Genomic DNA, 16,377 nt, shown 5'->3' on the forward strand with positions numbered 1-16,377 from the left:
CTCTTTGGGAGGTGCGTCCGAGGGAGGGGAGTACATCCTGGAGAGGGCGTCAGGCTTGCCGTTTCTGGAGCCAGGGCGGAAGGTCAGGGAAAAGTCAAACCGGGTTAGGAAAAGCGCCCAGCGTGCCTGCCGGGGGTTGAGCCTGTGAGCCGAACGAAGATAGGCCAGGTTTTTATGGTCCGTTAATACAACAAAAGGGACCTCAGAACCCTCCAGCCAGTGCCTCCACTCCTGCAGCGCCAATAATTCCCTATTGCCAATGTTGTAGTTTCTCTCTGCCGGGTTCAGGCGACGTGAGAAGAAGGCGCAGGGGTGCAACTTGTGGTTGGTGGTGGAACGCTGGGAGAGGACAGCCCCCACGCCGGTGTCGGAAACATCAACCTCAACAAAAAATTGAGACAGGGGGTCAGGGTGAGCAAGGACAGATGCGATCTAAGGTCTTCAAAAGCAGCATTGGCATCTGGGGTCCACACAAACGGACTCTTAGGGGATGTGAGCCTGTTTAAAGGTTCTGAAACCCGACTGAAGTCCTGAATAAAGTGGCGGTAAAAATTAGCGAAGCCCAGAAACCTTTGAAGGTCTTTCCTTGATTTAGGAGGGGGCCACTGGACCACAGCCTGGATCTTGGCAGGGTCGGCTCGAAGTTGCCCCTTCTCCACAATGAACCCCAGAAAAGAAACCGAGGGAGCGTGGAACGTACATTTCTCCGCCTTGACAAAGAGTTTGTTAAGTACAGCTTCCGGTGCGTTCAACAGCTCCGCCTCCAGCCAGGTGCAAGAGATCTGGAGCTACAGAAAAGGACAGGAGGGAGACCGAGGCACAAAACAAGGGCAACCAGACGTGACAAAATGGAATTGACACCGACACTGGATCCTAGTGTGTGAGCTGTGAGATGCTAACGTTTGTATTAAATAGCTCATAGGAGGCAAGCGAAGACGTCATCTGAATGATTGAATACGCGACACAATAGAGAGTACACACAAACGTTTATTGCATAAGCGTGTTGCATCTGAAAGCAGCAGACTTCCAGTCCAATGTGTGATTGATAGTTTTCCTATCATGACATTTGTGGGGAGATTCACTGTGCAATGTCATAATAATATTGCCGTAGTCTTGGCTCGATAACAGCAAAGGTGGGTCTTTTCTCAACCCTGAAAGACATAAAAAGACAGATGTAAGGGTCCCAGGTCAAAGAAAAAAAGAGTAGATGACATGATGAAATGAGTCATTCATTGGTTTCTTAATGACCAGTCCAGGGTGTTCCTCCGTCTCTCGAAGTCAACTGGGGGGCTCCAGCTTGCCCGCCACCCTAGTGAGGATAAGCGGTATAGAAAATGGATGGATGGATGTATTTCTTGATTTCTTAATAACTTTGCTTTTTGCAGATGATGTTGTCCTGTTGGCTTCATCGAGCTTGGACTATCAACTCTCATTGGATGTGTTTGCAGCCGAGTGTGAAATGGACTGGATGAGAATCAGCACATCCAAGTCGGAGTGTTTCTTGCCCGGAAAAAGGTGTAGTGCCATCTCTGGTACTGGTCTTGTATGTTTTTCATTTCAAAAGAGGCACAAAGAGGTGATGATGCAACTCCACAATAGAAGAGAACATGTTTAGTGCAGTGTTAAGATTAAAAAAAAAAAAAAAAACGGCCACAAGGTAGGAGTGAAGTGAGTAGGGGAGTGAAAAGGAAATTCGTTGCGAAGGAGGTTACGCATTGAAAGGACATTTTAACCTGTGTTTTGTGTACACACTAGTGGTGGGCAAAACTGTTCATTTCAGTGAATCGGATAATTCTGATTCATTCAGTAAAAAGTTCCATTCATGTCAGTCAATTAGTCGTTAGATCTCCCCTAGTGCCTCTCCGTGAATCACCACCTTATCGTGGTGGAGGGGTTTGAGTTCCCGAGTGATCCGAGAAGCTATGTTGTCTGGGGCTATATGCCCCTGGTAGGGTCTCCCAAGGCAAACAGGTCCGAGGTGACGGGACAGACCAAGAGTGATTCAGAAGACCCATATGATTAAAAACAAGAGGAGAAACCGTACCTCGTCCGGAAGTGGGATACCGGGGCCTCACCCTGGAGCCAGGCCCGGGGGAGGGGCTCGCAGGCGAGCGCCTGGTGGTCGGGCCTTCACCCGTGGAGCCCGGCCGGGCCCAGCCCAAAGAAGCCACACGGGATCTCCCCCTCGTAGACCCACCACCTACGGGGGCAAGCATAAGGGTCCGGTGCAATGTGTGTTGGGTGGCGGTCAAGGGCGGGTGCGTAGGCGACCTGGTCTTCGGTGGCCAAATCTGGTTCTTGGGACATGGAATGTCACTTCGCTGGTGGGGAAGAAACCTGAACTTGTGCGAGAGGTTGAGACATTCCGACTAGACATAGTCGGACTCACCTCGACCCACAGTTTGGGTTCCGGAACCAAACTCCTCGAGAGGGGCAGGACCTTGTTCTACTCTGGAGTTGCTGCAGGGGAGAGGCGGCGAGCTGGTGTGGGCTTATTAATAGCCCCCCGGCTTGGTGCCTCTGTGTTGGAGTCAGCCCCGGTGAACGAGAGGGTCATTTCCCTATGCCTTCGGGCTGGGGAAAGGGTCCTGACTGTCATTTGTGCGTACGCACCAAATGGCAGTTCGGAGTACCCGGCCTTCTTGGAGTCCATCAGAGGGGTGCTGGAGAGCACCCCAGCTGGTGACTCCGTTGTTCTACTGGGAGACTTCAACGCCCATGTGGGCAATGACAGTGTGACCTGGAGGGGCGTGATTGGGAGGAACGGCCTCCCTGATCTGAACCCGTGCGGTGTGATGTTATTGGACTTCTGTGCGAACCACAGTTTGTCCATAACTAACACCATGTTCGAACATAGGGATGTCCATAAGTGCACTTGGCACCAGGACACCCTAGGCCGCAGGTCTATGATCGACTTTGTAGTCGCATCATCAGACCTGCGTCCACATGTTCTGGACACACGGGTGAAGAGAGGGGCTGAGCTGTCAACTGATCACCACCTGGTGGTGAGTTGGATTAGATGGCGGGGGAGGATGCTGGACAGACCTGGTAGGCCCAAACGAGTAGTGAGGGTGTGCTGGGAACGTCTGGCAGAGTCTCCCGTTCGTCGAGTCTTCAACTCTCACCTCCGGCAGAGCTTCACCTGCATCCCGGGGGAGGACCGGGATATTGAGTCCGAATGGGCCATATTCCGTGCCTCCATTGCTGAGGCAGCTGACTGGAGCTGCGGCCGCAAGGCGGTCGGTGCCAGTCGCGGCGGCAGGCCCCGAACCCGATGGTGGACACCAGAGGTCAGGGCTGGGGTCAAGCTGAAGAAGGAGTCCTATCGAGCCTTGATGGCTTGTGGGACTCCGGAAGCAGCTGACAGGTACCGTCAGGCCAAACGGTTTGCGGCTTCGGTGGTTGTCGAGGCAAAAACTCGGGTGTGGGAGGAATTCGGTGAGGCCATGGAGCACGACTTTCGGTCGGCCTCGAAGAGGTTCTGGCAAACCATCCGGCGCCTCAGAAAAGGGAAGCAGTGCCCAGTCCACACTGTTTACAGGAGGTCCAATGCGGGGGCCTGCTGACCTCGACTGGGGATGTAGTCGGACGGTGGAAGGAATACTTTGAGGCCCTTCTCAATCCCACTGACATACCTTCCATAGAGGAAGCAGAGTCTGAGGACACATACGTGGACAGTGCCATCACTGTGGCTGAGGTATCTGGGGTCGTTAAGACGCTCCTCAGTGGCAAAGCTCCGGGGGTGGACGAGTTCCGCCCAGAATTCCTCAAGGCTCTGGATGTTGAGGGACTGTCTTGGCTGACACGTCTCTTCAACATTGCATGGAAGTCGGGAACAGTACCTTTGGATTGGCAGACCGGGGTGGTGGTCCCCCTTTTCAAGAAGGGTGACCGGAGGGTGTGTTCCAACTACAGGGGGATCACACTCCTCAGCCTCCCTGGGAAAGTCTATTCCAGGGTGCTGGAATAGCACCCTGAATAGACTTGGCCGAACCTCTGATACAGGAGGTCCAATGCGGTTTTCGTCCTGGTCGTGGAACACTGGACCAGCTCTACACCCTCACGAGGGTGCTTGAGGGTGCATGGGAGTTTGCCCAACCAGTCTACATGTGCTTTGTGGACCTGGAAAAGGCATTCAACCGTGTCCCTCGCGGCATCCTTTGGGGGGTGCTCCGGGAGTACGGGATTGGTGGCGCGTTACTACGTGCTATCCGGTCCTTGTACAAACGGGGCAGGAGTCTGGTTCGCATTGCCAGTAGTAAGTCGAGCCTGTTTCCGGTAAACGTTGGCCTCCGCCAAGGCTGCCCTTTGTCACCGATTCTGTTCACAATTTTCATGGACAGAATTTCTAGGCGCAGCCAAGGTGTTGAAGGAGTCCAGTTCGGGGGCCGTAGAATCTCATCTCTGCTATTTGCAGATGATGTGGTTCTTATGGCTTCTTCGGGCTGCGACCTTCAGCGTTTACTGGAACGGTTTGCATCTGAGTGTGAAGCTTCTGGGATGAGACTCAGTATCTCCAAATCAGAGGCCATGGTTCTCAGTCGAAAAAGGGTGGAGTGTTCCCTCCGGGTTGGGAATGAGGTCCTGCCCCAGGTGAAGGAGTTTAAGTATCTCGGAGTCTTGTTCACGAGTGAACAAGTGCTGAAATGAGTTTCCTCCGTAGGGTAGCTGGACTCACCCTAAGAGATAGGGTGAGGAGCTCAGCCATCCGGGAGGAGCTCAGAGTAGAACCGCTTCTCCTTCACATCGAGAGGAGTCAGTTGAGGTGGCTCGGGCATCTAGTCCGGATGCCTCCCGGACGCCTCCCTGGCGAGGTGTTCCTCCTGTGCCCAGCCGGGAAAAGGCCCCGGGGCAGACCTAGGAAACGCTGGAGGGACTATGTCTCACAGCTGGCCTGGGAACGCCTTGGTGTCCTCCCGGTGGAGCTGGAGGAGGTGGCCGGGGACCGGGAAGTCTGGGCTTCCCTTCTAAGACTGCTGCCCCCGCGACCCGGACCCGGATGGATGGATCTCCCCAAGTGGTGTGTCGGTCATGAACGAATGGGTCAAAAGAACTAGTTGAGTCATGAATGAATCAATCTCTCTGTGTCGGTCTTTCAGTCAGCTAACCCCACCCACCCACAGAGCGAGGTGTGACAATAGGATAAGACAGGCAAGCACGCAGATAGTCCCACCCTGGAAAAGGAACAGTGAACTGACTCTCCAGCCAATCAAAAAAAAGCATTTGCAACTGAACGGACTAAACTGGTATTTTAGGGGTGGCCTAAGTGACTAACTACTTAGGCCTAACTGACCTCGTTCATTCCATTCACAAAAAAGAACTAGTTCTTTTGACCTGTTCCTTCATGACCGACACACCACTACAGAGTTGCAAATGTGAAAATTGTAAATCGTTTATGGCATTATATTTGTTAAAAAAAATATTTTCATGTAAAACAACCATTTTTGTGTTGTTTATGTTGTGTCATTGTTGTTTCGACATTTTGGCTAAATATTTATGGCTAGATTTGTGTCACAGTGAAAGTTATGCTTGAAATGTATCTTTTCACAAAAAGCCTTTTTTACCGATGTTCTACTACTGATTACTAAAGAATGGAAAAAGGTAGAAACTAACTTTTTTTTCGGATTAAAGATAAGAGTAATCTTTCTCTTGGTATATGCTAGGGATGTTTCGATCAGGATTTTATGCTGCTGATACCGATCCTGATAATCCAGGAGTAAAATCGGCCAATACCAATGTTTAAATGTACTACTGGCTATATTTGGGGTCACCAAGGTTTCTTCTTGTGAGTCTGACTAAAGTTCCCCCTGCACGAAAAGTACTACATAGTGTCTGCATGCTCCCAAATTCGTACTGAGACGGTACTCATAACCAATTTTTCCCATACTAGCAAGTACAGTGGGTTGAGACTGGGGCTTTAGCGGCTGCTTGACAGGTAACATTGCGAGCCTCAAAATCACTACACCCTTCCAAGTGTTCGGCCGATGTCGATACCGTCCTTTTTCACTGATATCGACCCATTCCGGTCGGGGGCCGATCGATCGGAGCACCCGTAGTTTATACCTTGTCTATGAATGTTTGGCTTACTCATAAATCCAGCAGGTCTTCATTAGGCCATACATCTCTTCTGGACAGTCTGGCGGGGCGTCCATTCGCATTCCACTCTCGATCATTTGCAAAACCATGTTGCCTTTCATCCCCTGTTTGAAACAACCACATTCAGATTACTCTCATTTCCAGGATGTAAGCTGCTACTTTTTTCTTGAACTTTGAACCCTTGCGCTTTCTTTGGCAGGAGTCAGTCACAAGCTAGATGTGAACTTGTGACCGTCTTGCCAACCCATTGGAAATCACCGGCGGCTACTACTCCATATAACAGTCTGACCCACAGTGTCATCTTACAAGCTTGTGTAAGTTGCTGTGTGATGATTTAAGCCTTCCATGTAAGATAAGTCGGACTGTTATATTGAGTAAATGACCTCCTGCCTTCTCTAATAAGGTTGACGAGATCATCGTGATATTTTTCATTGCTCATGATTGGCTCCCATCAAATAAAGAGCTGCCTGGTCCTCACGGACTCATGCATGCCACAATATTTTATATTTTATGACATGGACATGTGCAGCTTTTATGACATGGACATGTGCAGCTTATACACCGGTGTAGCTTATACGCCAGAATTTATGGTAGATGTAAATACCAAGGCATGAATCACTATATTGGCTAGTACTCAGTAACTTGTAGTAATCTACCTTGCCTACACTATGGGTGTCAAACTCATACCTTGCGGAACCATATTATGAGGCCCCCTTCTTGACACCAAAGTTAAGTGTAATTTCTGCCTGTAATTTCTGAGGAGATGCTCAGAACAAGTGCCAGCATCACTCCTGGTCCTAGGAGCACTTTTGTTCCTTTTGGAACACTTTTGGAGCACAGTTCCTCAAAGTACATGTTTAGAGTTAGCAAAGCTTGTTCTTGCTCTTTGGACTTTTCAGCAAATCATCTCCTCCATCCAACCCTGTATTCTGCATCTGTCTCTCTCACACCAACTACGCTCATGTCCTCCTTCACTACATCCATAAACCTCCTCTTGGGTCTTCCTCTACGCCTCCTACCTGGCAGCTGTAAACGCAGCATCCTTCTACCACTATATTCACTATCTCTTCTCTGGACATGTCCCAACCATCTCAGTCTGGCCTCTCTGACTTTATCTCCAAGGCATGTAATGTCCCTCTGATGGGATTGTTCCTGATCCTATCCATCCTGTTCACTTCCGATGTGAACCATCCTCATCTCTGCTACCTCCAGTTCTACTTCCTGTCTTTTCTTCAGTGTGACTGTCTCTAGACCAAACAACATGCCTGGTCTCCCCACATTTTTGAATACCTTTCCTTTCATTTTAGCTGAAACTCTTCTATCACACATCACGCCTGACACTTTCCTCCACCCGTTTCATCCTGCCTGCACACGCTTCTTCACCTCCTTTTCACAATCTCTATTGTTCTGAACTGTTGACCCCAGGTACTTCAAATTATCCACCTTCTCTATCTCTTCTCCCTGTAACCTCACTTTTCCACTTGGGTACCTCTCATTCAAACACATATAGTCTGTCTTGCTGCGGCTAATCTTCATTCCTCTCCTTTCCAGGGCAAACCTCCTCTCTTCTAGCATCTCCTCCACCAGTTCCCTACTCTAACTACAAATCCCAATGTCATTTGCAAACATCATAGTCCATGGAGATTCTTGTCTAACCTCATCTGTCAGCCTGTCCATCACCATAGCAAACAAGAAGGGGCTCAGAGCTGATCCCTGATGCAGTCCCACCTCCACCTTGAACTCTTCTGTCACACCTCCAGCACATCTTACCACTGTCTTACAGTCCTCATACATGTCCTGCATACATGTCCTACAATACCACAGTTCCTCTCTAAGCACCCTGTCATAGGCTTTCTCCAGATCTACAAAGACACAATGCAGCGCTCTCTGACCTTCTCTATTAACATTCTCAAAGCAAATACTGCATCTGTAGCACTCTTTTTAGGCATGAAACCATACTGCTGCTCAGAAATGCTGCCCTTAGTCTAGCTTCAACCACTCTTTCCCATAACTTCAGTGTATGGCTCATTAGCTTTATACCACTGGAGTTGCCACAGCTCTGCACATCACCCTTGTTCTTAGAAATGGGCAACAACACACTTCTCCTCCATTCCTGAGGCATCTTCTCACCACCTAAGATCCTATTGAACAACCCAGTCAGGAACTCTACTGCTACCTCTCCTAGACACTTCCATACCTCCACAGGTATACCATCAGGACCAAGTGCCTTTCCATTCTTCATCCTTTTCAATGCTTTTCTCACATCCTCATTACCAATCTTTGCTACTTCCTGGTCCACAGCAGACACCTCTTCTGCTCTTCCTTCCCTCTCCTTTTCCTCATTCATCAACTCTTTAAAGTACTTTAAAGAGTTAAAGAGTTAACATAATTGTTGTTTATTATTCTCCGCTAGTAGTAGCAGTTTCCCTTGGTATGTGTTATTTAACTAATGCATGTTAAGTTGCTGTGTGATGGTTTTAGCATTATTTTATTTATTTTATGACAACACGGACTGAACACTTCACTCCAGCAGCCCTCTCTGAGACCCCTGCTGTATAGACACACCCTAAACATGAACGTCTAAGCCATGATTGGCTTTTCAGATCTTTGAAGTACTATTTATCTAGGTCGCAGCAGTTGCGCAACATCTTACTCAGAACTAGAGAAGGCCATTTCTTTAGTGATTGCGTGTGAATTCATAAGTATTGAGGTTGAGCTGTGAGGCTGTCAAAATGTCTTGAAATGTAGAACAAGATGAATGTGGGAATCAGGGAAATCACCAAAAAAAGTTAAAGTAGCGTGAATATTGAGCGGGGAAAATGAATATTTCAATTAATATACTAAGTTTACCGCCATAACCATAAACGGCATCCGGCTTAAAAACAAAACCGAAAGCATTCATGTGATGGACTTTTATGGTAGGTTTATTTTAACAAAGAGACAGAATGGAAAACAAAATAACATTTAATAAAAGGTTATATTCCTTATTTATAAATGAAACATAGAGCATAGAAAACCTGTTCATGACATTCTAAAGACGTTTTTTAACATTATTAGAGACCTCCAGACATTAAATAACACCCTTATAGTCCCATTTACACTCCAACTACACAATATAGTTGTATAATATTATAATAGTATAATATTAGTACAGTAAAGTCTTGTTATATCGATATCGGTTATAACGAATTACTACTTATTACGATACTATTTTCATTTCCCGGCAAATTTCTAGTCTTTTATGATATAATTAGTTCCGTTAGTACGATACCCGGTTATTATGATAATCCGGTTACTATGATGCCCTTTTCATCTCCCGCCAGCCAATTTGGTCTGCTTATATCGATACAAAAGCAGCTTAAATCAATCTTAAGGATTTCAATACAAAAAAAGAACACGGACACACCGATTCCCGCACTTCCTGGTTCACAGGTCATGCTCAACCCGCCCCACATAGCTGGCCAAACACATGCCTGCAACAGAAGAACCAACTGACATAGCATACACACCTATTCCAACGAAGACACAAGCGTACAAATACATGTATTTAATTGTGTTGTATTCAGATATCTTTTTACCGTTCGTGGTTTCTCTCGTGTGTATAGATTCTACACACACGAGAGAAACCACGAACGCAGTTGGTTCTTCTGTTGCAGGCATGTGTTTGGCCAGCTATGTGGGGCGGGTTGAGCATGACCTGTGAACCAGGAAGTGCGGGAATCGGTGTGTGTGCTGTGCTCTGGTGGTGGAAGTGTGAAAAATAAAGTTGACTGGAAGCAGCTGTTCGCCGTGTTCTTTTTTGGTATTGAAATCCTTAAGCAAAGATTGATTTAAGCTGCTCGACATTGTTCTATACTATAGAACAATGTCGAGTGCATTATTGCCCACTTTTAATGCAGTTCGGCGCAGGATCGGATATATGGATAGTCCGGTTATATCGGTATTTTTTCCGACTCCCGAGAATATTGATATAACGAGACTTTACTGTAGTAGTATATAGTAGACATACTTGAGGAGAAAATAAGCCATTTAAGGCATAAATAAGACTTGTGCTTGTGTGTGTTGCTATAAATGTGATACGAACGTGTGCAGGACAGGAAAGTTCAGTGTGGGTTGTAGCTTGGAGTAGATTACGACCGCAACAGTAGCTTGTTTTATTATTACTATGGTTATTATTGTGGTTATTATAATTACTTGGGATGTCCGATATTGGGTTTTTGCCGACAACCAACATGCTGATATTGTCCGATTCTGATATAAACCAATACCTATAAGTGTAACATCACATATATTTTTCTTGAGTAAAATTGGTGTAAAGCAGCAATACTCTTAAATGAGTACAGCACAGGCTCTGCAGTTTTGGGGAAACTTGTTGGCGGTGGCCAGCATATAGAGGACGTAGGGAGTGTGTCGTACTTATGGGGCAAGTAACTCCCCCTTAAAGGCCACCTGTTATTCTTTTCTGACCTAGATAGAATGTTGTATTCTGGTGTGAAACGATGCCAAAGTTTCAGATAATGAGGTTTTGCGCATTTGGAAGTGAGCCCTGAAAGAATTTTGGGATGGCTCAAAATGCTCAGTTTCAGAGGGCGTTGCAAAACTGAAACTTTTGTGATGTCACAGAGGAGCAGGCTTTCTTAGGGCATGGCTGTAGGTACGATACACTCTCTGCACTCCCGCAAGCTCTGCTGGAAGATCTATAAAGTTTTCTGCGTGGGTTCTGCAGGTGGGACACCTGCTCTGTAGGTGTCCACAACGCAATAAAATGTGTTGAAAAATGAGTATAATAGGTCACCTTTGGAGAAAGGCGCTTAATAAAAGAAAATACATTTACTTGTATTCACTTACAGAGCAGCCTGGCCACATCAATATGGCGGCGACGTTGACGTATGAACGCTCAGCACTCGATGCCAGCTCCACGTACATGGTAAGATTATCGTACTTGATTATTGTGTAAGGTTCAAAATGTATCAAAGTGCCCCTCCCCCCTTTCATTTGGACCTCTGCGGAAAAAGTTTGGACACCCTTGTACACTAACAATGAACATAATGAATGCTTCTTTACTGCTACTTGTAGTTTTGAGATGAGTTTAGCTGACAGTTGTGGGACAAAGTTTCATACCTTGTATGGCTTCTCCCCATAGGAGTACGCCTCCCACATGAACACGCCAAAGCTCCACACGTCACTTTTGGTTGAAAATTTGAAGTAATTGATACACTCGGGGGCATACCACTTCACTGGCCACTTCCCATGTCTCTTGGCCTGGAAAAACACAGAACATTCTAAACAGCCACACCCACAGTTCTTTTGTTCAGTAGATCTTGGTAAAGATAATACATGAGAAAAATGGTCATTTTTATTGTAATACATTCAAAAAGGCGGAGCTTTAGTTCCCAATCATTGTGATGGAATGAGTCAGTGACCATTTGAAAGAGGAGTTTTCTAAATTTTGAATGGCTGCCACAGGGGCACTGTAGCCGCGTCGTTCCTCTGGCAACGTTGTTCCAAGTTTTTAGACGAGCTTGAGTCTTATTTATGTCTGAAATGGCTTATTTTCTCTGATTATATCACTAATAGGGATAGTTTCAGTGAACTACGTAATCGGGAATAAGAGTGTAAAGGTGTTTCATGTCTAGAGAGCTCTACTAATGTTAAAATCTGTATTTTGAAGGTTCTACATTCATTCATTATCCTCATGAGGGTTGTGCGTGCTGGAGCCTATCCCAGCTGTCTTCGGGCGAGAGGCGCGGTACACCCTGGACTGGTCGCCAGCCAATCACATGGCACCTATAGACAAACAAACATTCCCACTTACATTCATACCTATGGACAATTTGGAGTCGCCAGTTAACCTAGCATGTTTTTGGAATGTGGGAGGAAACCGAAAAACCTGGAGAAAACCCACGCATGCACAGGGAGAACATGCAAACACCACACAGAGATGCCCGAGAGTGGAATTGAACTCGGGTTGCCTAGCTGTGTGGCCGGCACGCTAACCACTCGGCGCCATGCAGCCCCTTCTATGGTACAACTACAAAAATATTCCATTTATAAATCAGGTATGCCACTTTGCGGATAATTCCTTGTCACAGTCAGGTCTGGAAGCAATTAACCGCCGTTAACAAGGGATTACTGTATAACATAATTACAAACTTTATAACACATTTATAACTTGTCTTTTTTCCACTGGGCAATGTCAAAGTAGCCACTGTGTCCATTTACCTTGTAGTAGTTCTGGTCATCAGCCACTGCTTTGGAGAGGCCAAAGTCACTGATTTTGGCATAGTGCTGCGTGACCAAAAGAACATTCCTGGCAGCAAGATCTCTGTGGACAAAGTTATGTTCCTCAAGGTACTTCATGCCCATAGACACCTGGTGTACCAGCTCGGTGATGTTGGCGATGCTTGTTTGTCTGCAAAGGAATCAACAGCTCATCACGTGATTTACATATCCATTGTTAATACTAACAATACCAGAAAGCTCATTTGTGTCGAAATTACACGCGAATGCTGAAGAACTAGACTGAAATGCTGTATGGAAGATGTGCAATTACAGGAAATGGTAATGGTAATGGTTTTATTTCATTTGAACATGCATCAGATTACAATTGAGTGCATCACATAATCAGTTCACAGTTCCACATGTCCAGAAGGAGTAGGAAGAAGCAAAGCTTATTAAATCCGACCCCTCCATCTGGTACTTTTACAATCAGTAACTGTTCCATTTGTTCACTTCCTGCTTTCCTAATATACAGTAAAGTCTCGTTATATCGATATTCTCGGGAGTCGGAAAAAATACCGATATAACCGGACTATCCATATATCCGATCCTGCGCCGAACTGCATTAAAAGTGGGCGGATCTTTGATATGGCATGTAATTTTCTCCTTGAGTTCATGGATTGCGTATCTAGCATGCTTTTGTACTACAATACATTTTGTACTACAGTAAATAAAAATAAACTTACGCTGTAGTGATTACCGGTTACCGGGACATAATTCACCCCGGAACATAATTCACCCCGGAACTATCGATAGGGAAGGTGTTGCCACCCGGAGGGGTAGGCGCAAGGGACGGGTGTTTTCCGCTGTGTGTGCTGCACTCTGGTGGTGGATGTGTGAAAAATAAAGTTGACTGGAAGCAGCCGTTCGCCGTGTTCTTTTTTGGTATTGAAATCCTTAAGCAAAGATTGATTTAAGCTGCTTTTGTATCGATATAAGCAGACCAAATTGGCTGGCGGGAGATGAAAAGGGCATCCTAGTAACCGGATTATCATAATAACCGTGTATCGTACTAACAGAGCTAATTATATCATAAAAGACTACAAATTTGCCAGGAAATTAAAATAGTATCGTAATAAGTAGTAATTTGTTTTAACCGATATCGATATAACAAGACTTTACTGTAGTTTAAGTTTTTATTTATTTTTTTTTAAAAAATGTTGTCCCGTACCAAAGTACGAGGTGATATGACCATACAATGACATAATGGGTACCATAGTAACTGTCAATATAGTGAAATGTGGTCATGTTGGGTGCTGAAATGTTCGAATGTGGGCACACTCCCCTGGGGGATGTTTTGAGGGGGCCGTAAGAGGCAGGGAGACTTTCAGCATTAGTGAAGACCTGCCAACATGAATGCGTTTTTCATACTCTGCACACATTTTACTCTAGGGACACGTGATGCCAGTGTTTCCAGCAGGCTGGTTGGAATGTTGCTCCAGGTGATGTAGATGGCTTCACGCGGGGCATCCACTGTCTGGAACTGATGTCCATTTTTGTAAACGTCCTTTGCCATCCATCCCCAAATGTTCTTTTTTAAAAAGCCTTCTCTCACATATGCCATCTGATGGTTATTGGACTGCACTCGGCACCAGTAACAGAGGATGGTCCTGTGTCTTGATGACAGCTAATATGATATACCCACTCAGGGCATATTTTTGCTTCTGCCACTTGACTTTTTGGTCCATAATCCTCAGGATCTTTGAAGAATGTCTTACTGCATCCAACCTCAGCAGCAATGGCGTGCTGCGAGAGTCGACCGCGTTCAAAGGAAGCTTTGCCATCAAAAGATCGTGACGGTGTGAATACGTGACAGAAAATTACATTGAATCCATATTTTTGCCAAGATTGCGTTAACTCTGTGCAGTAAGTCCACATTTGTGTCCACACTTTAGGGATACCCTGTAGTTTTGTAGTAAGTAATGCCGGAAAGCACCTACCTGTTTTTCTGCAGGAACTTGTGAAGCGGACCCAGCTCGGCCAGTTCCATCACCAGCATGAGGTTTTCTGCCTCACATATACCGATCATCCGCACGATGTACGGATTGTCCAGCTGCTGCATGACATTTGCTTCTCGCAGCATCTCATCACGCACCGAGGGCCCACCGTCCTCATTTTTCAGGATTTTGAGTGCAACATGCTGCACTGTCCTAACACACAGGGAAGACGAGTGTTAGGTTGACTGAAAGGCTTTTTAAAAAAATATCCCTTAACTTAAACCCTGAGCTTAAGAGCGCTATCTTGGGTATATCATGATCAGTCAGTCTGCTTGACAGATTATTGTCAAATTGTCCCAGAGAAGTGGGCTATTAAAGTGTTCCAAAAGTACAATTAAAAAGGCTTACGTTTTGGTCTTGTAAATGCCCTTCCTGACTGTACCAAAATTCCCAGAACCCAACTCCTCGTCCTCCAAAGTGAGCTGTTCACGGTCCACTGTGGAGCTCCTGAGTTCATCTGGATCTGCGTACGTCCTGTCATATACTGGGGTGTCCATCGGTAAGGATTCTGATGAGACAATCAGAATAAACACTTACTGCCCAATACGCATGGCAGTATGTATTTGTTACAGTATGGAGGAGCTACTACTGGCGTAGTGACACAGTGCCTAGCTCACACAAGAACTAGCTACTGAAGCTGCTGTTGCATTGTCTTTGAGTTCGGAAAATGTCATTCTAGTTTATGAATTATGCCTCGCCCGTGTTTAGTAGACGTTTCTGGCATTAAGCAGAAAAGTTGGTCAAATTTGAGATACCATAAGCTTCCAAGTAAAAATCCGGACAGACTGTAGCAGCAGTTACTGGATCTCAACATGGAACCAACGCTAGGAAGACTCAGGTAGATGTTTCTTTGCTCTAACCATTTTCAAATTAATTACACTCATATTTCATAGCTGATTATTGACAAATGACAAAATATGACTTTCATTTTTATTGTGTTTTTTTCAGAGTTTTTGGTGTCAATTGTGTCTGTTTGGGTGTCTGTCCATCTGTCTGGTTGCTATATATCCATCCAACCGTCTATACATACAGCTACTGTATCTATCCATCCATCATCCATCCATAAATCTATGTATCTTTGTATGGTGTCTGGAAATTGCTAGGACAACTACATAGAAGTATTTTCCCTAAATTGCACTCAGTATTGTCTGACACCAGGAAATGAAATGTGTCGGATTTTATACAAAAATTTAAAATAAATACAAGTGCACGTCCATACAACATCAATAGATTTGACATACCTCTGGTTACTGCTCCATTATTTGTCATTTCATAGGGGTTGAACTTATCAGGGGTATTGTGTCGGGATCCACGGCTCTGAAGGAAGGACAAAAAATGTTTTTTATGGTTTTTAATTTCCTTAAAATTTATATTTCAGATGTTAATTTTTTGCAATTCAAAAGCTCTCATTCGATTAACATTAAGATCAGAGTCGGCTGACCTAAAAAGCAATATTTAATACAATACAATAATAAATCAAAGACAATGATATGAACAATGCTATCATTCTATCCCACAACCACCAGACTTGATTGCCAGAACAGGCTTTTATTGGTCTTACATCAAGTATAATGACCCCCAACGATGGCTACTGTTGTGGCCGTAACCCACGGTAACTATGATCCCCCGACATCACTTACTCTCTGCCACACAGTATAAAATGGCCTATTTTCAACTATTATGTCTACTATATTGGGTAATCGGCATGTAAAGGTGACTATAGGGGTGTTATTTCATGTATAGAGGGCTCTAATAATGTTAAAATGTACTGCTCTTGCTAAGTAAGCGTTAAATGAAAGAACAATGTAAAGCAAGGCACTAAAACGACACTGAATGAGAAGTAAAGTGTTGGGGGCCCTCAGTGGCTTTTAGGGAGGAGGTAAGAGGTGTGTTAGCGTACCTTTTGACGACCAGGTGTGGAACCAATTTTGATTTTGGCAAAGAATCCACCTGCTGCAGTTTGCTGAAAAAAAACGTCAGAGAGGTTAAATGAATTTTGATGGAA

General features: G+C 45.4%; 1 protein-coding gene across 3 annotated transcripts in view; it reads right to left on the reverse strand.

Annotated features, from left to right (window-relative positions):
- Positions 1-969: 969 nt before the first annotated feature.
- syk (spleen tyrosine kinase) overlaps positions 970-16,377 on the reverse strand; it is a 55,331-nt gene continuing 39,923 nt past the window's right edge. For all 3 annotated transcript variants that reach the window (XM_058057264.2, XM_058057265.2, XM_078799004.1), the window contains 8 exons: positions 16,273-16,335; positions 15,614-15,689; positions 14,721-14,880; positions 14,316-14,525; positions 12,319-12,508; positions 11,218-11,358; positions 6,088-6,200; positions 970-1,151 (listed from right to left, as the gene is read on the reverse strand). In XM_058057264.2, the coding sequence (XP_057913247.2) occupies positions 1,079-1,151; positions 6,088-6,200; positions 11,218-11,358; positions 12,319-12,508; positions 14,316-14,525; positions 14,721-14,880; positions 15,614-15,689; positions 16,273-16,335 (1,026 nt within the window). In that variant the 3' untranslated portion in view covers positions 970-1,078. The remainder of the gene's footprint in view (positions 1,152-6,087; positions 6,201-11,217; positions 11,359-12,318; positions 12,509-14,315; positions 14,526-14,720; positions 14,881-15,613; positions 15,690-16,272; positions 16,336-16,377) is intronic.

This window comes from Doryrhamphus excisus, linkage group LG19 (genome assembly GCF_037039965.1).
Source record: "Doryrhamphus excisus strain RoL-2023G ecotype Guam linkage group LG19, RoL_Dexc_Guam_v1.1, whole genome shotgun sequence".
NCBI lineage: Eukaryota > Metazoa > Chordata > Actinopteri > Syngnathiformes > Syngnathidae > Doryrhamphus > Doryrhamphus excisus.